The 27,591-nt window shown below is 36.8% G+C and overlaps 1 protein-coding gene across 2 annotated transcripts in view; it reads right to left on the bottom strand.

The window, feature by feature from the left end:
- Positions 1–6,680: 6,680 nt before the first annotated feature.
- The window catches only part of LOC121367374 (serine/threonine-protein kinase TAO1-like), a 73,863-nt gene continuing 52,952 nt past the window's right edge, over positions 6,681–27,591 (bottom strand). For both annotated transcript variants that reach the window (XM_041491510.1, XM_041491511.1), the window contains 2 exons: positions 20,827–21,009; positions 6,681–15,506 (listed from right to left, as the gene is read on the bottom strand). In XM_041491510.1, coding sequence (XP_041347444.1) covers positions 15,264–15,506; positions 20,827–21,009 — 426 coding nt within the window. In that variant the 3' untranslated portion in view covers positions 6,681–15,263. The remainder of the gene's footprint in view (positions 15,507–20,826; positions 21,010–27,591) is intronic.

Below are 27,591 nucleotides of genomic sequence, written 5' to 3'. Positions count from 1 at the left end.
CGGACTTTGTCTCTAAAACAAGCTGTTCTTTCACAAATATTTCATACTCATCCTGCCCTAACTTCTGAAGTCTGTGCATGTCTTGGGAAGCCAGAGTTAGAGCAGGAGCCAGAGTTAGAGCCCTAGTGGTGTCACTAAAAAAAAATATCTTCAACTTTTCTTTGTTTGAAAAATACCCGTACGGATTGGGGTCATGCTTAGAGGATGTTTGTCAGAATATCTGCAAAACATTGTTGTCTTTCTTAAAAGAGATATTTTCATTTATTGTTGTCTTCCCTATGAGATATTTCCATTTTAAATATTCCAGCCTTGAAGGATTCACCCTTAGACAGTCATCCATCAACTGATCTTGTTCTTGTTAAAATATTGACTTTCACTCTTTCACTATTCATTAAAAAGAACCCATTTGATGCATTTAAAACGTTAAATATAATAAAACCAGGGAACCTTTTATTTTTAAAACTTTGATTAGCGGTGGTGGTCAGTTGAAAATTGAGTAGGAACTATTTAACATCTTAGAATTGTATAGCAATCTGTGGAATTCCTTGAAACCATTGTTTTAATGTCAAAAATGTAATTTGAGATGGTTTTTAATGTGTTTTTTCCAGTGGTTCTGATGACTTTTTCGGAGTGTCACGTGTGTTACTTTCTGTCACGTGTGTTACCACTAACTCAGACTTAAGATTACAAGGAGACTGAATAATTATCCTTTATTTTAGGCTGGTACGTGCAGATCATCTTTCCATCTATGAACACACTTTGATATCAGCTTGTTATCTGTAAACACTTCACAGAGTTTTTGAATGAAATCCATGACACTTAAAAAGTTTGTCCGATTCCACGTCACGTGTGTTACCGACCCTTTTGGGATTTCCTACCCATCCCTCACCAGTCTAATATGTTGGGAATATGTAACAAGGTTAGCCAGTATACGTTATCATATGTTGACATACGAGTTATTCAGTAGAGGCTGATAGGTATGTCTGAATGCCACGTATGTTACTGTGGAATTACACATATGCCTTTTGGCAGGAATATGTGCAGGCTACAAGCTGTGACTTGATATGCTTTACGAGTGTGTTACATGGGTGGCTTTTAAGAAAGAATCTGCTGTACCTGAGGAGGCAGCTCCAACCTATACAAGGGCTTCTGTCCAACCATGGCCATCAATAAGATGCCCTAGCCTTTTTAGGGCTGTCATGTCAATATGAAGACCATTAAAGAACACGATAGAATTATTTTCACTGTGACTTGCTGCATGTTTAAACATGTGTTTGCCACTTCTTTTAAAGCTAAGCATGCTAAAATATTATATAAACAAATTGTGACTCGCATGTATGCATGGAAACATTGTAAGAATGTACAAAATTATCAGTTATGACCGTCTTTTGTTTTAGTTCTAGCCTACTCGTGCTACGCATAAAATAACAAATCATATTTATTTTGAATGAAAAGAATTGAAAAATAATAATCTGTTCATTAATTGAATTTAGTGATGCTAGAAATTCAAACAAACTAGAAAAGATATATTTGGTCATAAAAATGTGATGGAATCCTTTCGATTCCATCCAGTTTTATTAGAATTTTTACGTGATACTGACTTTTATTCTAATTTTTAATATGCCCTATCTGTGATATTGACACTGTCTTAATTTACCTCTCAATTTTTTTTTATCGATGGTTATCATCACATTATTGTTTGCAATTACCATAGTTTGACACCAGATATATTTTTCGTGCTGGGGTGTCGTTAAACATTCATTCTATAATTTTCACCAATCCGATGCACAAAGTGAACTAACTGTATAGGTTCCATTAGACCAAATCAATTCCTATTGCCGATAATGTTAACGTTTACTAATAAAACTGATATAAGCAGCGTTTCAACACACCCAGGAAGTACAGCAATAGAAAGTGTGGCACCTCACATCTAATCTAGCTGCAAGAAAATGGGGGGTCACGTATCATTTAAGAGATTTAATTTATGTTTTTAATAGCAACCGTCATTTTTGCTGAAAATTGCAGTTCCATTTTTGGGGGTACCCCGCATTAGTTTCAACCTCTGGTATATACTGCATAACAACTGTATAACAAATAAAAGTGTATTTATTTATTGTCAATGGATAATAGTATTTGCACAAATAATCAATGTCACATATTACTACCAATCACACCCACAGCTGCTTTTACTCTGTAAATATTTGACGATGCACGTCGAACTTTGACACGGTACTCTCTTCTTTGGTACTATGCAACCTATATCCAAAAAAATTATTTTTCAAAAAGTGTCCAATTGGGTGTTTTCATGACTATCAGGATCTTCTGTGTTCTGATATGATGTGACAACATAATTGAAAGTGTTGTTCCTACAGTGCAACCTGATTTAATGTACACCTCAGGAAGCATCAGTGTTATGCAAAGTTGTATACAAATGCAATGTATCATATTTAAAACAAATAATAAATAAAAATACTACTCTTGAAGATACATACTATGGGTTGGTTGTGTATGCTTAGTTGTATATGTAGTGTGTGCATGCATAGTCAGAGTCTCTCATTTCCAATAAATAATTACCTTAAAACTCATTTATTGCAGTGACCCTGTGTTTTGAAAGACTTTAATGGGCATATGATAAGAACTTCACTAGAAAAAAAGCATATTACATGTGGTATCTGAAATGAACACCACTGCATCCACAAATAGTATTAAATTAATGTGGTACACATCATGGAGGGGTAAACACCCAAGGTATGGACTATGCTTGGATGTCAAGTCACTGAATGCAATATTTTCAAACCCATCAGGCTAGTTGGTTTTTATATATGCATTATTAAATCCACTGACAGCTACCAATATATCTGTTGATATTTTATTAATAATCTCCAGTGATTGGTGCTTACAGACATGTATCATATCTAGAGTTATCATTAGGGTTTTACATCTTTATTTTTTATTTGTCATAAAAAAAGCACATTTAATCCATCGAAAGTGCGCGAAAGTCATTTTTCTTTAATTAGTTTCTGTTTTAACTGAATATAATATTTATATCGTATGCATTACTACAATCTGTAATGTAACACATCATTTACATAGTAATATTGGAAAATATAGCTTTACAAGTGTGGTAATAGTGGAAGATAATACTAACACACTCCTAGGTAGATTAACAAATGTGTCAAAATTGCTCTTGTACTTGGTATATACTTCAAATACCCTTTACTATAGAAAACTCACTGAATATATGGACAAGATTTAATGAACTGACCTAAAGCTATCATTACCAAGCTTATATTTGTGTACAAATAAAGAAGAGAATGCAAAATGGCTACACAGAACCCACTTCTGTAGATTTTAATGTTTTTGCCAAACTCACAAAAACAATTGTAAAAACTCCCATATTTGCCTAAAACATAATTCACCAACCTAAAAAGTATGTTAAAATTACAGCAGAAATCAGGTTATTTAAATATAGTCATTCCAGAGCCAATTGCATTCAAATACACATTGTTAATGGAGATCTAAAAGCTTAACCTAATATCAGCTAACATTATTTTTTAACGAAAAATAAATTATTACTAATAGCTTATTTCATCTTGCCTAGACTTATTATCCTAAATAAGATTAGTGTTATATGACATGTCCATCACCTTGGATAAATAAGCTTTAAAATATTTTAAGTAAAAAATATGGGCCAAAATCTCCAATTGGTCAGCACAGACTTTTTTTCACTCTCTATTCTCAGCAGTGCACAGTAAATTAATGCCAAGGTCAAGGTCAAGGTCAAGGTCATTATGAACTCCCATGCCTGAGTGTAACCTAATTAAGCAATTATGACTGTCAAATAACAGTAAATGGCACACAATATAAAATAATGATAATATAGTGAATATATGCTATAGGTTCCATTAGACCAAATCAATTCCTATTGCCGATAATGTTAACGTTTACTAATAAAACTGATATAAGCAGCGTTTCAACACACCCAGGAAGTACAGCAATAGAAAGTGTGGCACCTCACATCTAATCTAGCTGCAAGAAAATGGGGGGTCACGTATCATTTAAGAGATTTAATTTATGTTTTTAATAGCAACCGTCATTTTTGCTGAAAATTGCAGTTCCATTTTTGGGGGTACCCCGCATTAGTTTCAACCTCTGGTATATACTGCATAACAACTGTATAACAAATAAAAGTGTATTTATTTATTGTCAATGGATAATAGTATTTGCACAAATAATCAATGTCACATATTATTACCAATCACACCCACAGCTGCTTTTACTCCGTAAATATTTGACGGTGCACGTCGAACTTTAACACGGTACTCTCTTCTTTGGTACTATGCAACCTATACTGCTAGGGAAAATAAGGGAGCTAACTGTATACTGCTGAATAATGGCCTCAGACCACAATTAATTTCACTATATGTTTCTATATAGCCTTAGTGGCTATAACATTTTTATTAATATCAGCAGGCCCGTGGATTTTTGTATGTACCTTTGCCTGCCTGGGGGACACATACCCTGAAAAGGACAACCCCTGTTGTCCAGCTCTTTCTCGCAGCATACTGGTTTAAACAAACACACCCTCTAAACCAGGCCGGAGTACTCCCATTTTACACAAAAAGCACTACTTTTGCATGGGCCGGAATTACCAGTCTTCAATGTCAACAAGTTACACATCTTTACAAACTACATGATCTCCCCCGTTACTTCAGTCAAATAGTTGCCACTTCATAGCTGTCTGCCATGAAATAATCACAAACAAACAGCCGACTACTTGTGCGGTAAAATTTCTGGATTTTGGGAAGATAACTGTAATCTGAGGCCTAATGATGATGTCCCCCATTAGAAAGGGAACAGTTTTATAGCATAAACTGGCCTCGGTGGCATAGTGGTTAACCCATCGGACCACAGGCTGGTAGGTACTGAGTTCGCAGTCCGGTACTGGCTCAAATCCAGAGCAAGTTCTTAATGGCTCTATGGGTAGGTGTAAGGCCACTACACCTCCTCTCACTAACCACCCACTGTCCTGGATCAGAATTTAGACAAATTATGTGATTTAGAAGGTCAGTTATCTAGAAGGTGATCTATTAATTGGCATAGTATGACCTATAATGGTACCAACACACTGACATTCCATGCCTTGCCTGCCAGTGTCTACACAATTGCACGAGTCTCCTCGGGGTTGTCATGCCACGACCAGAAGAGGTCAGGTCCTTATCAGGACCCTATGGACAACCTAGGGAGACAACCAGCATCATAAAGGTCGGTAAGTAACGAGCTACTCTCGACTCACTAACGAGCTACACTCGATTCAAAACCTATACTAGCTCAATCATTTACCTTTCGACCGACCGTTCAAAATTGCGCCAAAATTACTCAACAAAAACTGCGCACCATTTTCTCTTTGGCTTTAAAATGGCTCCACTCAAAATTCCATAGCAACACCACCACCCCCACCCGCCTGCTACCGATTCAATCGGACTGCTGGTGCTCCCTTGCACCTGCCAGTGCAGGCGGTCCCTTCCCCCCCCCCCCCCCCCCACCTTTCCTGTCTTGAACAAAGGGGCCGGCCAAGGCTGGCTCTTATGCCCACGACAGGCGTGCGCTACAACAGCTTGTTCTGAATGTGCACGTAAAACCCTATGACCCGACCTGACCTGACATTCCATGCTGTACTTGTATTTAGGGTTTAATGATTGTGTATCAACTTGCAAGGAAGATATAGCCCAGACAATGATTTAATGTGCAGTATTATTTATTTATTTTAATATTTCTTTTAACGACACCACTAGAGCACATTGATTAATTAATCATCGGCTATTGTATGTCAAACATTTGGCAATTCTGACTCGGTAGTCATCAGAGAAAACTCGCTATATTTCTACTAATGCAGCAAGGGATCTTATATATGCACTTTCCCCCAGCAAGGAAGCACATATCACGGCCTTCGTAGTGTCATGGTTAGATATTCATGAAAACAGAAAGAAAGAAAGAAATGTTTTATTTAACGACGCACTCAACACATTGTATTTACGGTTATGTGGTGTCAGACATGTGGTTAGATATTCATGAAAACAGAAAGAAAGAAAGAAATGTTTTATTTAACGACGCACACAACACATTGTATTTACGGTTATGTGGTGTCAGACATGTGGTTAGATACTCATGAAAACAGAAAGAAAGAAAGAAATGTTTTATTTAACGACGCACTCAACACATTCTATTTACGGTTATGTGGTGTCAGACATGTGGTTAAGGACCACAGATATTGAGAGAGGAAACCCACTGTCGCCACTTCATGGGCTACCCTTTTCGATTAGCAGCAATGGATCTTTTATATTCATCATCCCATAGACAGGGTAGTACATACCACGGCCTTTGATATACCAGTCGTGGTGCACTGGCGGATATTCATGAAAAGGTCAGTGTCCTATTTATGGTACATGAAACATCACCATCCAAAGTTGTACTTGCATGCAAGGTTTGATGATTCTGTATTAATTATAAAGGAAGACAGGCCCCAGACATGAAAGATTGACAGATGGACATGAAAGTTAATGGACACACAGGCAGACACACAGGCAATGCCACGCCATACTACGACCCATGTAAAAAGCCGAAACTCATCAATATCTATATAAAGCATAGTTAATTGACAAAACAAACATGACAAAAAATGACACTGTATTTTTATTTTACATATTTGAAAATACATATTTCCAAGATAAATATCTAGGCTAGATGATTGTTAAGATCCAATCATTCTGCTTACAGTTAAGAATGGCTCAGTCTATAATACAGAGTATACAGCATATTATTATTATTATTATTATTAATTATTATTATTATTATTATTATTCACAAGTGGAATTTTTCAACTTTATACAAATATCCACTGGCACAAAATTCTACATTATTTTATTTTTTCGGCACCATTTAAAAAAAAACACATTATGCATTTTCAGTATATTTTGATATATTGTGTACATATTTAAAAAGCGGTCCCTAACTGTATTACTGGTTGTGCTCAGAGTGACTACCCACCAGTCACTCACACAACACGTGAGAGGGGTCGCGGTCTGTGCTGGACTCATTCTTATTGGTTGTGCACAACACAAATATCTGTCAAAACACTGTTCATCAAGCAACTATTTCTTGGATGTGAACATCAAATTTAAAAACCCTCTTCTACTTTGCCCAAATCAGAAGGTATGACTTATGCTAGGCTAAGACTACCAACTGCCAGCACAAAGTTGGCCAAGTTTCTGCTGTCACAACTTCTACGATTGTCCAGTTGCTAGTCTGAGGACTCTTACACTCGATTCTCGTCGTATAACCCATGAGTTGTTACTGTGAGCAAACACGTCATAGTTCGGGAAATTACAACATTTAAGTTTGAACCTAGCATTACAGAGTCAAAAGAAGTCGTCCACCAAGAATTAATTCGGTCTATACGCAATGTCAAACACATTGCAGATAGATGTAGGCAATTCTCGGTTGGCAAATTGTTAATGCTACTGCCCAAAAGTAGAAAACTGAAGGATTTTAAAATCCTGCCACAAAAAAGAAAGAAAGAAAGCTGTTTTGGTCCAGAAATTCAACACTAGACAAGTAACAATTTTAACATAAAACCTATATCACATTATGCATTGAGTAACTCGATAGTTGAGTGGCATTGCATCGTGTACTGAAAAGGCAGTCCTCTGCAACAGACTTATTCTGCCCAATGGCATTAGACACAAATTCGGTGGCAGATAATGGCCATCATCAATGTGGTTCCCAATGCGACGTGTTGAGTCGTGTTGCATAATATAATATAGGCATAAACGCCATTAATAAAACAACTGTGTGTACAGAGATTGCCAAGCCGTAAACAAGAACTTGCATTCACTTTTGAAAGTATTACTTTGTTACAATGACATCAACTGTTTTCAGCTGATACTTGTTACGGGTCTGATAAAGCGTCTGATAAAGCGTACTAGACATTAGTGACTAGAAGTGAGAATCAGGGTTGGAAAACATTATCTCTGATCCGTGTCAGGTAATATAACAAAACATTACAATTCACCTACTCGACTAAAAGCAGAACAAAATTTTATAAGCAAAAAAATCTTTGGAGGTTTCTTCAGCAACATCACCTGTTACACAACAATAACAGGTGAGGTGAACGTTTGCTCTATTTTGTCAATCATCCGTATCAAAACCAAACATACAAGCTTCCCCACCCTCACCCCCACAATGTCATTCTTAATTAGGAGTACAAATCACCACCATACTTAGTTCAATAGATTCCCCCACCACCGAAACTGACTTGACAAGTACAAATCACCACATTTTATATTAATACACCACCCTTCCCCTCAACTAGGACCAAAATGGTCTCTTTTAGAAGTACAAATGGATTACCCACTTTCTTAATTAATAGAGACTAATGCTATCTTTTTATTCACTTTTGACAGCCAGACAATAAAACTGCTTAATAATGCAGGGTCCTAGCAGCCAACAATAAGATATTTAAAAGTTAGAGATATTTTCACCAGTCTGCTGGGTCTTTTTTTCACATATTCAGATCTACTGATGTTCATGAAGGAAATGTTAATACTCGACCAGTAACAGAGATTAAAGAAAACCTCCTCTACTAACAGACCTCTTCACCACCACGTGGCTTCACCTAACCAGTCAACGGAAATGGGCAAAATGCCACTCACTTAACAGCTGTTCAAAATTCCCTCTGTGAAAGTGAAGATGAGCAATTCGATTCCTTCCCAGCTACCAGTATATCAATGTAAAGTTAATTTTATTAACCATCAATCAAGCTACCCCCCTCACAGGATTATCTTTAGCAACATATTTTTTAAAACGTTATCTTTATAAATGAGAACAAGATATTAAGTGTATCTGACACCAATCATATATTTTCGTTAATACTGAGAAAGCGTTGTGAGTATTAGAATAACAAGTTGAAATCTGTGGCTACACATGTATGAAGAAGACTGGTACACATCTATAATCGTCCTCTACACTGAAAACCACCACGAGCCTGGGTTACCTGTATACACAGTAAGATTAATGACTATGTATTCACATATTTATCACCGGCACGTCAAATCAAATATATCCCACACCTACATGTACTCTAAATTTATTTAATTATCTCTTAAGCTGTATATAAACCATATTAAAATTCCACTGAATAATGAAAGGTTTTTAATTTAACAACCTCCAAAATATTGTTTAAAAACTTAACAATGGTTTATTACACATGTATAGAAATTCTATCAACCTGCAGAATAGTTGGTATTATAGAGTGTTTGATATTGTGATTTAAGTACATCTTACAATAATCATCCATAAACAATAAACATTTAGCTTGCTGTTCCTATTTGCAAGAATAATACATCAGTTATTAGGTGTCAACCAAAGATCAAAGTCCAAATATTTCCTATTTGAAAGCAAAACAAACTAAAAAATCCAGAACAAAATCAACAAAGATAACACTTCGTGAACTACCTGTTCCATTCAAGATTATTGAATTTACACATGTTGACTAATTCAGTCACCGACTTTTGATTCAATCATCCATGTCAAGTTGCTTTAGAGACTATAAAATAAGTTAATACAGGTACATGTATACATATGGGCTTAAAAAAAAAGAGAAAAAAAAGAAAGAAAAACACAACAGATAAAAAAAACCCATTAAAGTAATTATTCTTTTACAATAACAAATTCAGACTGAGCTAAGACTTAATAATTAATTTATCATTTAAAAAAAATAATAATAAAAGTATATATTATGTTAATTACTTGTCAAAATCTTAAGTATTATATTATTATCAAAATCTTAAGTATTACATTATTATATGATTTATTTTTCCCTACAAGCTTGAATTTACAGCCTTCACATGAAGAATAAAATAATGAAAATATATATAGGGCATTTTAAACCACAAAAGTAAATTTACTAGGGTGATATTACAATTTAAATAAACATTATTTCGGGACATTCTTTCAATGGAATGATGAAAAAAACCCACCATTATCTCCATGAATAACTATGCTACAAGGTTGATTGATGTAGGTATGCATGCACACATATACAATATTGTGTAGACAATCAACCTTCGTAGATATGTGGCTGTGTAACGCAACAATGAATAACTCATTATATTTCATTTTATTAACGAAAACAATATATACTACACCTATAAAAAAAAATAGGCCATAAATAAGGCAACTATACTTCATAATTTCTTCAAGGGAAAGACCTGAAAATGTTTTCTTCCTTTTTAAAAAGTAAAGTGCTGATCTATAACCGATACACAAAAAAAAGAATAAAAGAAAACCCCCATGATTTGAAAAGATGGTGGACTTTTTGTCTAAACGAGATGACTGGCATGAAAATCACTTGTTGAAAGTGAGTATTTTGAATGACGTGGACACCAGTGGAACGAACATTTGGTACTTAGTGTACTGTGCCCCGTTCCACGAAGCGATCTTAGCCACAAGATCACTCTAACTGCACAGCTAACATATGCACTTAAAGTGATCTTAGCATTAAGATAGCTTTGTGGAACAGGACTTTGGAACACACACTTCTATAACAAGCCCACGGTGTCACTAATGTTTGTGGCCTTCGCATGCAGTTGTATCATTTCTACAACAACAAAATGAAAACAGTCCTAGATGAATTACAAAAGCTATAAAACAGGACTACACATTGTTTATAAAACAAAAAAATCTATTATTTAGATCATTCACTTGAGAATGAAATGTTTTCAAGTATTTGTTATGAATTCATATCCCTGCACAATCAACAGATATAAAAGTGTCTATGGCTTGATGTGAAGAGGAAATATTATTGTTAAAGGAACTGGTTTCTTTCAACACTCAATGAAACTTTGTGGCTAAAACTTGAAACAGAATCATCTTCGTATCTCGTCTTGTGAATTGTTTGTTTGTGGGTGCATACTTCCTTCGCCAGTCCCCAGCACGTTTCCTATGGAGACAAGTGAATCCTGACACTGGCGACTGATGTGACTTTACAAACATCCTCATTGTCTATTTCAAAATGTTTTTACAAAAACCCTGCAACATCATCATTCTGAAAGAACTGTTGTGGACATCACAACAAAAACAATAATACACCTGTGTACAGAAATACTTATTCAAACAAAGAAAGTATTTTTCAGCCAGATGTACTGTCCATGTTGTGATAGGCCCAAGGACACACTGAGTGTACAGAAATATGTATTCTCAGAAATAAAGTATGTTTCAGCCAGAAATACTGTCCATGTTGTGATAGGTCCAAGCCTGTGAGTTATGTCTTTCAGATAATTAAATAATTTGGTGCCGAGGCTGTGTGCAATGAAAAAAATAATAAACATGCTTCACATGGTCTCAGTGGTCATTTGATTTTTGTCCTCACAAACAAACCATTAAACACATTGGTTTGATAAAAATGGGTGCATGGAATACATGCAGTTTTGATAGTAATTAAAAATGGCGTAAAACATTGATGTTGTAGGTTTCATATTTATAACATGCTTAAAACATGTTTAAAAGTAAATTTGAAATACCTGTAGTGTGCATGGATCATTTCACTACAATCTGATTTAAATATTGTCCTCCATTTTACTCATGTTCACCAAAACATGCGCATGGACTTTGTATTTTCTGACTTGCCACCCAAAAACAAAATCAAAAATTAAATCAATATTTACTTTTGACTTAATTAGAAAAGTAACTGCACAAGTTTAAGAAAAGAAACTGAATTATGAATAAAATGAAAATGAACTAAATTCAAGACTATGCTTGGACTTATCAGTACGTCAGTGTCGTATTCCCTCCCCCCCTACCCATACAGCACATATAAAGTTTAGTCTTCACTTGATTTCAAACTTGAACTGACCATGGACTCAATACTAATATTTTCATGATCAGTGCTTGAACTAAAGCTTGACTGTTATACCCGTGCTATAAATTGTCAAATGTTAGGAGATTTCCCTATAGCTGTTTCTGCCACTGGATAATTTTTGGGTTTTTTAATTTTGTGTTGATTTGTTGCCAAATTCACTGGTTTAAAATAGCTGTAGTGAAGCTCAAAATTTGGATTATAACTTGGAATAATAATGATCCATTTCATGTTATTTATATTAATAATTAAATTACTAATATTTAAAGTAATTTACCGATATCTACCGTTTAGACTGAATGCAAGGAGTTGACACATATCATATTACGAAAAGATATTGTCTATACAAGATGTGATTGTAATAAATTTATAAATTTTTGGTCTGTTACAACTTAACATAACAGAAGTACAGTATATTGTTAACTACATATCTACTTAGTACTAATTTAAAAAAAGGACATGATGTGATTTTATATTATATTGTTATGTAACTCTAAATCCTTCTTAAAAAACCCGAACAAAACATACTTTTGTCTTTGAGTTTGCTTCATCTATATAATGTATTTTCAGACTTTAATTTTTTCATTGCTAAAATGTTGGGGATTCTTATGTTTTCTGCTTTGTGAGATCCCATTCCACAGCCATTTTAACCAATCGTATGTGACAATGAAGCTAAGATGCACAGGGCTAGTACTGACATAAACAATATTGTATTAAAAGAAAACGGTGACCTAATATATGACCAGTTACCAATTTAGACAATGACAAGTTACCATGCCAAACATTGTACAGAGGTAATCGGTTTGACAAAATCTGATTCCATTAATTCTCTTAACACAATCATCAAAAACCAAACTCGCACTGAAAAACAAAACAAAACAAGCATCTAGTTCGACCTCTAATGTTCAAGCAACAACCATTAGAAAATACAACTGTCATGTTCAGTTAATCATATCATTTATAGCATCACACTTAACTTGTCAGCATACTGTAACAAATCCATTTAAACCAACAACTGGACTTTCAGATTCCAGTGATTAAAGCTATGGAAATCCAAATGGATTTATATGAAATGTCAGGGTTGACAGACTGGACCAAAAAAAATGTCTTGTACTCACATAATGTTACGGGTAGAGATAGGGCAGTTAATGATAGCACAAGATATTGGACATAATGTAGTACATATATATGGGGGGGGGGGGGGGGGGGGGGAAGGATTGTACACATATACTCAAAACATATCACTGTACTTATCAAGGTGCTGCTACTGATCAGCAGTACACATACAGTACACAACAGTCATTAATAATGCCAATCTCTGTACTCTGTTTCACAGTGTATGAACATCAACTCAAGCATCGAGCCACTCAACTTACTGTACAGCACAAGGCACACATGCATAGGGTCATCTCTACCAATCACCATATTCCATGGTCATCACTGTACACCAACAAGGTAGTGAGAGGGCCACCACATAACACACCGTACTGGGTGAGAAACAATGGCTCGTCTGTACACCAGTCTTCTCCATCCGGTACTGCACTCATGAATATCCCGTTTGAAGACTGCACTCGTGAACATCCCGTTTGAAGACTGCACTCGTGAATATCCTGTTTGAAGATTGTGTTACTCTCGACAGTACACAACAAGGCACAGTACGTGTCACCTCCTCGCTCTCTCCACGCTGTATTGTTCCACAGCAGACACAAGTTGAAAACACGTCTTCATGTTGCACTTGGGTATGTAATGTCTTACCGATCACACACACACACGCACACACAGAGGTAGAGGATGCATAGTTTTCCACACTACGTGCTAACAGAATGGCTTCTTACTGATTGATTTACTAGAGAAATATGGCTTCTTACTGACTGATTTTACTTCAGAGAAATCTCAACATTTTCACAATTACCAGCCATACAATGAGAAAGCTAAATTATGTTGATGTTAACCTTCAATTCTAAATTGAGTCCATTTTTAAAAATTAATTAATATGGGTTATTAAGTATTTTCCAAACATTCTGAAACTTTCAATTACACCCCCACCCCATGCCCCGATGATTTGACACTACAAGAAGACAAAGAAAACAAGCAATCTGTAGCAAATACTAGTACAAATTGTGGTTCCAATACCAACATAACTGACTGATTACTCATATTCACCAATCCTGTACAACTGCCACACTGACCACCAAAATGTATCTTTGTCCCAGTGACATCAACACCCTGTACCCATAAATGGCTGCTTCCCCACATAGCCGACAGCTACACGTTTTGGTCTTCGATGGGAGACTCAAACAGTCTGAACTCAGATCTACATAGTCTGCAGTAGGATTTCAACCTAATCTAGACTGGGACCTAAACTTGGTCTAGATTGTATATTTAAGTCAAGAGTCTAGACTGAAGACTCTTCAAATCGGGTTTAAGAGAGATCAACTGAACTTTGCATTTCATATCACTGATTCACTTTTGATCATATTTAAATTGTTACAAACAAATGGCTTTACACTTGAAATAATTTTTGACATAATCAACAGTCCCTAGTAAATCGTTTATCCCAGCATAGTTCAAAGTTCAAGCCTCTCGTATCTATCTATCGGAAGCAACAAGAAATCAGATCTTAGACTATAGTATTGAATATAACTTCAATAAAACAAGTCTAGAATCTTCGTTCGAGTCGCATCCCATCTGTACGTGTGTAACATTGTGTCCAGTTTCACAGCAGCCACCACACGTTCTAATTCGGTTTACAGAGGTAAGTGACGACCTGACCAGCACATGGTTTGGAAGAGTATCACATGATTGATTAAAGACTGTAGAAGACATTCTCTCTCTTTCAACAGATGTAAGACTGTACATTTGTAAAAGATATTCCATCTCTTTCCACAGCTATCACAAACCACCACTGTACCACAGACTGGCTTCCTGGGATATCCTGCATCACGGACGATCAATTTGCATTCCCAGCGTTACGTTACCCACTTCATCAGCAATTATTTTGACTAATTATTGCAATTATGTGAACCAGTCTCAGTCTTGTTCTGTTTTTTTTTATCATGAAAACTGGAAACCTCTACCACCAGTTTCGGCTATTGCAGTCAGTTATCTGTTGCATAACTAATGAAAAAATTATGACTTGAATCTGGCAATTGTCTGTTAAATATCACACTGTTGTTGGGGCCTGGTTTTCAGGCGCACTCAGTTAAAACCCTCTCATTTACAACATGTTATCTATATGTCCCTTGTATGTAGGAACTGTGTTTGTTTTTATATATATATCTGTATAGTGTCTACATGTCTGTCGTAAAGACGGGAAGGTTAACGGAAGATTGTTAAGAAAAAGCCATAGTTATGTCGGCATGTGCGGTGATGTGAAAGAACTACTGCTGCTGCTTCCTGTTAGACTGAGCATGCTCCCGCGGATACTGAGTTCGTCATCGGGTACAAGCGACGCCTCGACAATTTCGTTACAGTTAAGTCCCTTGCTCACTGTCTCTATATCGAATTCACGAAGTTCTCTTCTCTGTCTCTCAGACAGCTTACGCAGTCTTTCATTTTCTTCTTTCTGAAAGTGGACCTTTTCCTCGTCCATCTGAAAAAAAACACATTTTCTTTTTTTAAATAAATGTATCCCAGAGACACATTTATGGGACTGAGGAAAAATATAATCTCAGGGACACATTCATAGGGCTGAAGAAAATCATTATCTTAGGGACACATTCATAGGGTTGAAGAAAATCATTACCTTAGGGACACATTCATAGGGTTGAAGAAAATCATTACCTTAGGGACACATTCATAGGGTTGAAGAAAAACATTACCTTAGGGACACATTCATAGGGTTGAGGAAAAACATTATCTTAGGGACACATTCATAGGGCTGAAGAAAATCATTACCTTAGGGACACATTCATAGGGTTGAAGAAAAACATTACCTTAGGGACACATTCATGGGGTTGAGGAAAAACATTACCTTAGGGACACATTCATAGGGTTGAGGAAAAACATTATCTCAGAAACACATTCATTTACACAAGTTCAACAATTATCACACACACAACCCTTTCTTTCCTTTAACCTCAAAAAAAAAAGTGGTAGAATGATGGGTTTTTTTATTTATTAGTGATCACACTTTTTAACCCGACTTACCCCAATGTTGACAGTCCCAATACAAAAGACCAATTGCTATTATGTGCTGTATGCAAACCAAGGGAAGAAACCCATGCCATAGCCTCTATTAGAAATATACTTATCTGCCCTTGATTAAGTGGCCCGAACATCCACTAAACTACGCTCCAGTTGCTTGCAACAAAGGCTCTCTGTTACTACTGAATTGTGGACTAGTTGTCGGCTTATTTTTTACTTTTTTGACGTTAATAAAGTTTCCTATTTCTATTACTGTTTCTCAAATTGTGTGCAATCTCCTTTTACAGAAAAGAAAATGTACAATATGTTTTGTGCTCAACAGAAATACTTACTACCACATCTTGGGGAGACCAAGAAAAAGGGGCTCAATGATGATTGACTCACTAAAACAGCATCTTAATAAAGTTTTGATATTTGCAATTAATATGCATGTGTTTGTGTATATATATCACAGTGTACATTAATTTGACTAAATGACTAGCTGCGATTTTCTGTACCGCTATTTGCATTATTAACTACAACCTACACCGTAGTCAAAAGAAAGCCTCCAAAAATAATACAAATGTGATGGTTTATATATATCTCTATCTCTCTCTGTGTGTGTGTGTGTGTGTGTGTGTGTGTGTGTGTGTGTGTGTGTGTGTGTGTGTGTGTTTGTTTGTGTTTGTGTCTGCCTGTGTGTGTGTGTGTGTGTGTGTGCGACCCCACCCCTTTTGCCACCTTCCTATGCCACTAGTATATGTATATAAATAAAACTTTGTTTTTAAATGTGCATGTTCGTCTGGGTTGTTTTTGGTTGTGTGTGTGTACTAGTGTGTGGGGGCTTGTTTTGTTGGCTATTGTTTATTTGGGGGCAGAGTTGTTGTTACTGGGAGGTAAAATTGTTGTGGTTTTTTTTTTTTTTTTTAACATTACGTTTTTTTTTTTGCCTGCCACTTATGCTTATAATCATGTATATAATATTTTAACATGTTAGGCATCTACCTACCTTTAAATAATCAGCATGCAAGACTAAATATGTTTATACACATATTTTTATGTAAATAAAACAAGTACTGTTACTAGGTATATGTTTTTAGGTTAAATTATATAACTAGCTGTTATTACAGCAAAATTTACACTTTACAATGCAATGTATATAGGCCTAATTAATTAGCAGCAAACAAAATATTTAGTCAAACAGGCACGTGTCTAGACTGGCTAGTGTTATTTTTAGGGGAGGGGTCGGGTCATACGTCCCCAGAAATACATTGAAACAAATAACACAATATAGCACGTGGGGAAGGGGACTGTTCTGATTGGAATATTACAGTCTGTTCGATCCTCCTACAAAAATGGGGGATTTTTTGTAAATAATTTCAGTTTGGTTTGACATAAAAATAAAAATAAACATGTTTTGGAAATAACAAACATATATTATTTTTGTGTGTAATTTAGAAAACATATGTTTCTATTATCAAATTATTACAACTGTGTTATTGTTACACACAATTCATTAAAACTGTAGGTGTGTTTGTATGTTTAAATGAAATTATGATAATTAATGTGAGGTGAGATTGCATTTTTTCAAAACAATTCTAAATTTTCATGCTAAAAAACATAACATTCAGGGTGGGTGACAACTCACTAGATTCATCTCCTATAGGCCTATTTATCACATGGTCAATTATAACAAACACAATTTCAGCAACTTAATTTTTACCTGTATCATTCTTTATTTTTAAAGCATAGGTGGGGACATTTATGATGCAAGGGGCTGGCATGCACACATCTCAGATTGAGGATTCACAAACAACTGTGGTCATCGGCCATGCTTGCTGTTAGCCAAACGTGCCAGAACTGGAGAGCGCTTTGGCAATCTAATTAAAATTAGCTCCACTATTACATGTGGATCTAACACCAGCCAGTTGGAGCTCATGTCCACCAATCAAAACCTTACTTGCAGAATCCTGCCAGTGATTTAAAATTAACAACACTGCATAGTCCCCAATGTCCAGGTAACATTTCGTCTGTAAATAATAATTTAAATATTGACCAATCACACTTCGCCTTTTATAACGTTATTTGGGAGCATACAAATTCTAAAAATATCGGGCGAGTCTATTTTAGTGGCCGCAGTACAGCGAACCATACCAATACGTACGGGGTGGGTTATCAGTCTTCAATTTTACATTAAAAATTATTTATTTATTTATAAAAAAAACCCAAACTAAATCAGTCTTCAGTTTTACATTACAAATTATTTATTTTATAAAATAAAACATGTTTTAAGGCATTCGTAATTCACACGAAACATGTCGTATACCCTCAGGATAATTCGGAATGTTTTCAAATTATTTTTAAATCACTGGCAGGATTCTGCAAGTAAGGTTTTGATTGGTGGACATGAGCTCCAACTGGCTGGTGTTAGATCCACATGTAATAGTGGAGCTAATTTTAATTAGATTGGCGCTTTGGGGACATAACTGCCTAATTGATCTAGCTAATTTCTAACAGAGGCTATAAGAGACTTGTTTTGTGTAGCAGCATGCGAGTGTGTTCCCTGTGATGCCCTATGCTATGAAGGGAGACCTCGCAGATGTTCTACTGTACAACAAGGTTATGGATGACAAACAAATGTTATATCACACATTCTACTGATCACCAGAACTCCTCTGCCATAACACAGGCTCCTCCTTTCAAGGTACTTTCTGACCGTACTTTGGTAAATTTCCCTAATATAAGACAGCACATATAGTTTATAAACAAAAATGAAAGTGGGATACAAATTTTGTTTTTTTTATCCGGACATTTTAATATTGGGCTTGGGTACCGAGGTTCCACAATGGTCTAAAAAAGGCATTGCATTTAGAATCAGCCAAAACCATATCGTAAATTTTGAATGAAGAATGTGGAAAATTTTGGACAAAGAGCAGGAAACACAAACTTTTTTTACAGTGGATTACAAATGCAGAATTGCATATATAACTTTGATCTGTGCATGAATCACTGGTCAAGTATGAAATACATTTGTAAAATTCTATCAAGGGAGATAATCTATAGTCCTTGCCACAGGGAATGCCTTTTTTTATACTATGGAATTTACCGAGTTATTTATTTTTGAGCAGATTGTTTTCTAAATTGCACAAAATAATAGTACTTTTTTGTTGAATCCAAAACATTTTTATTCTTCTTCTTATGTCACCAAACTGAAATTATTTTTCAAAAACAATAAAAATTGTTGAGAGGATGTGGCCGACTATAGTGGTGGACAACCAACAGGCAAAGGTCTATAAGGTCTGTTAGGTTACCTTCTGTTCGAGGAGGGTGCGGTGGAGGGAGATAATCTAGTGTGTAAGTTCACCTTCTGTTCAAGGAGGGCGCGGCGGAGGGGAGATAATCTAGTGTGTAAGTTCACCTTCTGTTCAAGGAGGGCGCGGCGGAGGTAGATAATCTAGTGTGCAAGTTCACCTTCTGTTCAAGGAGGGCGCGGCGGAGGGAGATAATCTAGTGTACAAGTTCACCTTCTGTTCAAGGAGGGCGCGGTGGAGGGAGATAATCTAGTGTGCAAGTTCACCTTCTGTTCAAGGAGGGCGCGGTGGAGGGAGATAATCTAGTGTGCAAGTTCACCTTCTGTTCAAGGAGGGCGCGGTGGAGGGAGATAATCTAGTGTGCAAGTTCACCTTCTGTTCAAGGAGGGCGGAGGGAAGTATCTGTGTGTAAGTTCGGTGGAGGGAGATAATCTAGTGTGTAAGTTCACCTTCTGTTCAAGGAGGGCGCGGTGGAGGGAGATAATCTAGTGTGCAAGTTCACCTTCTGTTCAAGGAGGGCGCGGCCGAGGGAGATAATCTAGTGTGTAAAGTCACCTTCTGTTCATGGAGGGCGCAGCGGAGGGAAGATAATCTAGTGTGTAAGTTCACCTTCTGTTCAAGGAGGGCACGGCGGAGGGAAGATAATCTAGTGTGTAAGTTCACCTTATGTTCAAGGAGGGCGCGGCCGAGGGAGATAATCTAGTGTGCAAGTTCACCTTCTGTTCAGGTTGGACTATACCACTTCAAATCCCATAGGCGACCATGTTAACGTTTGTGTTTAAAAACACTATATGCAATATATCAACCAAACTGTGACCCATAAATATCAGTACTACAACCCCTACCTCAAAGTATTAACTGCAGAAAATGGTACCTTTTATGGCTCATTTTTGGTATAACCAGATGTTTCTGCAACACCCCTAGTTTCGCACAAAATTTTAGTACTTTTTTTTACAGGTACCCCATACATGTTCCAAGCACAAGGCTACTTGACACGGTGGTACTACATCAAATAAAATTGCATACATTTTTAGCCCAGATGAAACTAATTTTTTTTACAACCAACACACTCACATTTATAACCAATCACAGGACTTGTGGTGTTAACTTCTCTATCAAAGGTTCGGTACACCTCGAACTTCGACCCAGCCGGAAATTAATTGGTATAGTGCAACCTTCCAGGAGGGCGAGGTGGAGGGAGATAATCTAGTGTGTAAGTTCAAGGGGCGCAGCGGAGGGAGATAATCTAGTGTGCAAGTTCACCTTCTGTTCAAGGAGGGCGCGGCGGAGGGAGATAATCTAGTGTGTAAAGTCACCTTCTGTTCAAGGAGGGTGCGGTGGAGGGAGATAATCTAGTGTGTAAGTTCACCTTCTGTTCAAGGAGGGTGCGGCAGAGGGAGATAATCTAGTGTGTAAGTTCACCTTCTGTTCAAGGAGGGCGCGGCGGAGGGGAGATAATCTAGTGTGTAAGTTCACCTTCTGTTCGAGGAGGGCGCGGCGGAGGGAGACGCGTTCCTCCAGCTGCTTGCGTTCCCGCTGGTGCTGGGCCTCCGTCTGCATCTTGATCTTGCTCTGGTAGGCGATCAGCAGCTCCAACTCCTGCTGCAGGCGCTGTTTCAAGTCCTGCACCTGAGCCACCTGCGTCTCATCCAGGCGCACCTGTAACCAACACACACCAGTCAAACATACACTGAAAACACACCACACAATTTTCAGTTGCTACCACATCTGTGAGGTTTCTATTAACACACAATAATCCTAAAACATGCAAGCAATTTTGGAGTGATTTAATGTATTTTTTCTTCTCGTTTTAGACAGCTACAGATCTGACTATTCCATTTTCAATGAAGTTCAGTATACAAATCCTTAACAAGCAAATGTTAGTTCAACACCCTCATCTAGAGGAACCAGACACAAGAGGACAATTCAAATATAAACACTTATTTTTAAAACACCATCTGTCTCATACAAATCCGAAACAATACGGATGACAATTAGAAAACAAATATTAGTGACACACAGTACATCTTAAATTCGGACTATTTCTTTCCTTGTCTCACACATGGTTACTGTCGCTGCTACATTTATAATTCCTAGAGCAGCAGCATGGATCACATTACACAATTTAAAAATCAATCTCTGACATGTCATAACTGCATAAAATGTAGACAATTTAATGTTTAATGTGCAATCAACCTCACGTTAGTGTAACAATGTGATGTTTTCCAGATACGTACATTCTGTTGCTGTAACATGTCTGCGATAGCAAGTGTAACAATGTGATGTTTTACAGGTGCGTACATTCTGTTGCTGTAACCTGTCTGCGATAGCAAGTGTAACAATGTGATGTTTTACAGGTGCGTACATTCTGTTGCTGTAACATGTCTGCGATAGCAAGTGTAACAATGTGATGTTTTACAGGTGCGTACATTCTGTTGCTGTAACATGTCTGCAATAGCAAGTGTAACAATGTGATGTTTTACAGGTACGTACATTCTGTTGCTGTAACATGTCTGAGATAGCAAGTGTAACAATCTGATGTTTTACAGGTACGTACATTCTGTTGCTGTAACATGTCTGTGATAGCAAGTGTAACAATCTGATGTTTTACAGGTACGTACATTCTGTTGCTGTAACATGTCTGTGATAGCAAGTGTAACAATCTGATGTTTTACAGGTACGTACATTCTGTTGCTGTAACATGTCTGTGATAGCAAGTGTAACAATCTGATGTTTTACAGGTACGTACATTCTGTTGCTGTAACATGTCTGTGATAGCAAGTGTAACAATCTGATGTTTTACAGGTACGTACATTCTGTTGCTGTAACATGTCTGTGATAGCAAGTGTAACAATCTGATGTTTTACAGGTGCGTACATTCTGTTGCTGTAACATGTCTGTGATAGCAAGTGTAACAATGTGATGTTTTACAGGTACGTACATTCTGTTGCTGTAACATTACTGATAGCAAGTGTAACAATGTGATGTTTTACAGGTACGTACATTCTGTTGTGTAACATGTCTGTGATAGCAAGTGTAACAATGTGATGTTTTACAGGTACGTACATTCTGTTGCTGTAACATGTCTGTGATAGCAAGTGTAACAATGTGATGTTTTACAGGTACGTACATTCTGTTGCTGTAACATGTCTGTGATGTTAAGTGTAACAATGTGATGTTTTACAGGTACGTACATTCTGTTGCTGTAACATGTCTGCGATAGTAAGTGTAACAATGTGATGTTTTACAGGTGCGTACATTCTGTTGCTGTAACATGTCTGATAGTAAGTGTAACAATGTGATGTTTTACAGGAACGTACATTCTGTTGCTGTAACATTACTGATAGCAAGTGTAACAATGTGATGTTTTACAGGTACGTACATTCTGTTGCTGTAACATGTCTGTGATAGCAAGTGTAACAATGTGATGTTTTACAGGTACGTACATTCTGTTGCTGTAACATGTCTGATAGCAAGTGTAACAATGTGATGTTTTACAGGTACGTACATTCTGTTGCTGTAACATGTCTGATAGCAAGTGTAACAATGTGATGTTTTACAGGTACGTACATTCTGTTGCTGTAACATGTCTGATAGCAAGTGTAACAATGTGATGTTTTACAGGTACGTACATTCTGTTGCTGTAACATGTCTGCGATAGCAAGTGTAACAATGTGATGTTTTACAGGTGCGTACATTCTGTTGCTGTAACATGTCTGATAGCAAGTGTAACAATGTGATGTTTTACAGGTACGTACATTCTGTTGCTGTAACATGTCTGATAGCAAGTGTAACAATGTGATGTTTTACAGGTACGTACATTCTGTTGCTGTAACATGTCTGATAGCAAGTGTAACAATGTGATGTTTTACAGGTACGTACATTCTGTTGCTGTAACATGTCTGCGATAGCAAGTGTAACAATGTGATGTTTTACAGGTACGTACATTCTGTTGCTGTAACATGTCTGATAGCAAGTGTAACAATGTGATGTTTTACAGGTACGTACATTCTGTTGCTGTAACATGTCTGATAGCAAGTGTAACAATGTGATGTTTTACAGGTACGTACATTCTGTTGCTGTAACATGTCTGATAGCAAGTGTAACAATGTGATGTTTTACAGGTACGTACATTCTGTTGCTGTAACATGTCTGATAGCAAGTGTAACAATGTGATGTTTTACAGGTACGTACATTCTGTTGCTGTAACATGTCTGCGATAGTTTTAAGTGTAACAATGTGATGTTTTACAGGTGCGTACATTCTGTTGCTGTAACATGTCTGATAGTAAGTGTAACAATGTGATGTTTTACAGGTACGTGCATTCTGTTGCTGTAACATGTCTGTGATAGCAAGTGTAACAATGTGATGTTTTACAGGTACGTACATTCTGTTGCTGTAACATGTCTGTGATAGCAAGTGTAACAATGTGATGTTTTACAGGTACGTACATTCTGTTGCTGTAACATGTCTGTGATGTTAAGTGTGACAATGTGATGTTTTACAGGTACGTACATTCTGTTGCTGTAACATGTCTGCGATAGTAAGTGTAACAATGTGATGTTTTACAGGTGCGTACATTCTGTTGCTGTAACATGTCTGATAGTAAGTGTAACAATGTGATGTTTTACAGGAACGTACATTCTGTTGCTGTAACATTACTGATAGCAAGTGTAACAATGTGATGTTTTACAGGTACGTACATTCTGTTGCTGTAACATGTCTGTGATAGCAAGTGTAACAATGTGATGTTTTACAGGTGCGTACATTCTGTTGCTGTAACATGTCTGATAGTAAGTGTAACAATGTGATGTTTTACAGGTACGTACATTCTGTTGCTGTAACATGTCTGTGATAGCAAGTGTAACAATGTGATGTTTTACAGGTACGTACATTCTGTTGCTGTAACATGTCTGCGATAGTAAGTGTAACAATGTGATGTTTTACAGGTGCGTGCATTCTGTTGCTGTAACATGTCTGCGATAGCAAGTGTAACAATGTGATGTTTTACAGGTGCGTGCATTCTGTTGCTGTAACATGTCTGATAGCAAGTGTAACAATGTGATGTTTTACAGGTACGTGCATTCTGTTGCTGTAACATGTCTGATAGCAAGTGTAACAATGTGATGTTTTACAGGTACGTACATTCTGTTGCTGTAACATGTCTGATAGTAAGTGTAACAATGTGATGTTTTACAGGTACGTACATTCTGTTGCTGTAACATGTCTGCGATAGCAAGTGTAACAATGTGATGTTTTACAGGTACGTACATTCTGTTGCTGTAACATGTCTGATAGCAAGTGTAACAATGTGATGTTTTACAGGTACGTGCATTCTGTTGCTGTAACATGTCTGCGATAGTAAGTGTAACAATGTGATGTTTTACAGGTACGTACATTCTGTTGCTGTAACATGTCTGATAGCAAGTGTAACAATGTGATGTTTTACAGGTACGTACATTCTGTTGCTGTAACATGTCTGATAGTAAGTGTAACAATGTGATGTTTTACAGGTACGTGCATTCTGTTGCTGTAACATGTCTGATAGTAAGTGTAACAATGTGATGTTTTACAGGTACGTACATTCTGTTGCTGTAACATGTCTGCGATAGTAAGTGTAACAATGTGATGTTTTACAGGTGCGTACATTCTGTTGCTGTAACATGTCTGATAGTAAGTGTAACAATGTGATGTTTTACAGGTACGTACATTCTGTTGCTGTAACATGTCTGCGAAAGCAAGTGTAACAATGTGATGTTTTACAGGTACGTACATTCTGTTGCTGTAACATGTCTGATAGCAAGTGTAACAATGTGATGTTTTACAGGTACGTACATTCTGTTGCTGTAACATGTCTGATAGTAAGTGTAACAATGTGATGTTTTACAGGTACGTACATTCTGTTGCTGTAACATGTCTGCGATAGCAAGTGTAACAATGTGATGTTTTACAGGTACGTACATTCTGTTGCTGTAACATGTCTGATAGCAAGTGTAACAATGTGATGTTTTACAGGTACGTACATTCTGTTGCTGTAACATGTCTGATAGTAAGTGTAACAATGTGATGTTTTACAGGTACGTACATTCTGTTGCTGTAACATGTCTGTGATAGCAAGTGTAACAATGTGATGTTTTACAGGTACGTGCATTCTGTTGCTGTAACATTACTGATAGCAAGTGTAACAATGTGATGTTTTACAGGTACGTACATTCTGTTGCTGTAACATGTCTGATAGCAAGTGTAACAATGTGATGTTTTACAGGTACGTGCATTCTGTTGCTGTAACATGTCTGATAGCAAGTGTAACAATGCGATGTTTTACAGGTTCGTACATTCTGTTGCTGTAACATGTCTGATAGCAAGTGTAACAATGTGATGTTTTACAGGTACGTACATTCTGTTGCTGTAACATGTCTGATAGCAAGTGTAACAATGTGATGTTTTACAGGTACGTACATTCTGTTGCTGTAACATGTCTGCGATAGTAAGTGTAACAATGTGATGTTTTACAGGTGCGTACATTCTGTTGCTGTAACATGTCTGATAGTAAGTGTAACAATGTGATGTTTTACAGGTACGTACATTCTGTTGCTGTAACATGTCTGCTATAGTAAGTGTAACAATGTGATGTTTTAAAGGTACGTACATTCTGTTGCTGTAACATGTCTGATAGTAAGTGTAACAATGTGATGTTTTACAGGTACGTACATTCTGTTGCTGTAACATGTCTGCGATAGCAAGTGTAACAATGTGATGTTTTACAGGTACGTACATTCTGTTGCTGTAACATGTCTGATAGCAAGTGTAACAATGTGATGTTTTACAGGTACGTACATTCTGTTGCTGTAACATGTCTGATAGTAAGTGTAACAATGTGATGTTTTACAGGTACGTACATTCTGTTGCTGTAACATGTCTGCGATAGCAAGTGTAACAATGTGATGTTTTACAGGTACGTACATTCTGTTGCTGTAACATGTCTGATAGCAAGTGTAACAATGTGATGTTTTACAGGTACGTACATTCTGTTGCTGTAACATGTCTGATAGTAAGTGTAACAATGTGATGTTTTACAGGTACGTACATTCTGTTGCTGTAACATGTCTGTGATAGCAAGTGTAACAATGTGATGTTTTACAGGTACGTACATTCTGTTGCTGTAACATGTCTGATAGCAAGTGTAACAATGTGATGTTTTACAGGTACGTGCATTCTGTTGCTGTAACATGTCTGATAGCAAGTGTAACAATGTGATGTTTTACAGGTACGTGCATTCTGTTGCTGTAACATGTCTGATAGCAAGTGTAACAATGTGATGTTTTACAGGTACGTGCATTCTGTTGCTGTAACATTACTGATAGCAAGTGTAACAATTTGATGTTTTACAGGTACGTACATTCTGTTGCTGTAACATGTCTGATAGCAAGTGTAACAATGTGATGTTTTACAGGTACGTACATTCTGTTGCTGTAACATGTCTGATAGCAAGTGTAACAATGTGATGTTTTACAGGTACGTGCATTCTGTTGCTGTAACATGTCTGATAGCAAGTGTAACAATGTGATGTTTTACAGGTACGTACATTCTGTTGCTGTAACATGTCTGCGATAGTAAGTGTAACAATGTGATGTTTTACAGGTACGTACATTCTGTTGCTGTAACATGTCTGCGATAGTAAGTGTAACAATGTGATGTTTTACAGGTACGTACATTCTGTTGCTGTAACATGTCTGATAGCAAGTGTAACAATGTGATGTTTTACAGGTACGTACATTCTGTTGCTGTAACATGTCTGATAGCAAGTGTAACAATGTGATGTTTTACAGGTACGTACATTCTGTTGCTGTAACATGTCTGATAGTAAGTGTAACAATGTGATGTTTTACAGGTACGTGCATTCTGTTGCTGTAACATGTCTGTGATAGCAAGTGTAACAATGTGATGTTTTACAGGTACGTGCATTCTGTTGCTGTAACATGTCTGATAGTAAGTGTAACAATGTGATGTTTTACAGGTACGTACATTCTGTTGCTGTAACATGTCTGCGATAGCAAGTGTAACAATGTGATGTTTTACAGGTACGTACATTCTGTTGCTGTAACATGTCTGATAGCAAGTGTAACAATGTGATGTTTTACAGGTACGTACATTCTGTTGCTGTAACATGTCTGATAGTAAGTGTAACAATGTGATGTTTTACAGGTACGTACATTCTGTTGCTGTAACATGTCTGATAGC

This window comes from Gigantopelta aegis, chromosome 3, assembly GCF_016097555.1.
Source record: "Gigantopelta aegis isolate Gae_Host chromosome 3, Gae_host_genome, whole genome shotgun sequence".
NCBI lineage: Eukaryota > Metazoa > Mollusca > Gastropoda > Neomphalida > Peltospiridae > Gigantopelta > Gigantopelta aegis.
Note: the sequence above shows the minus strand (reverse complement) of the source record. Positions and strands in the feature narration are given on the sequence as shown.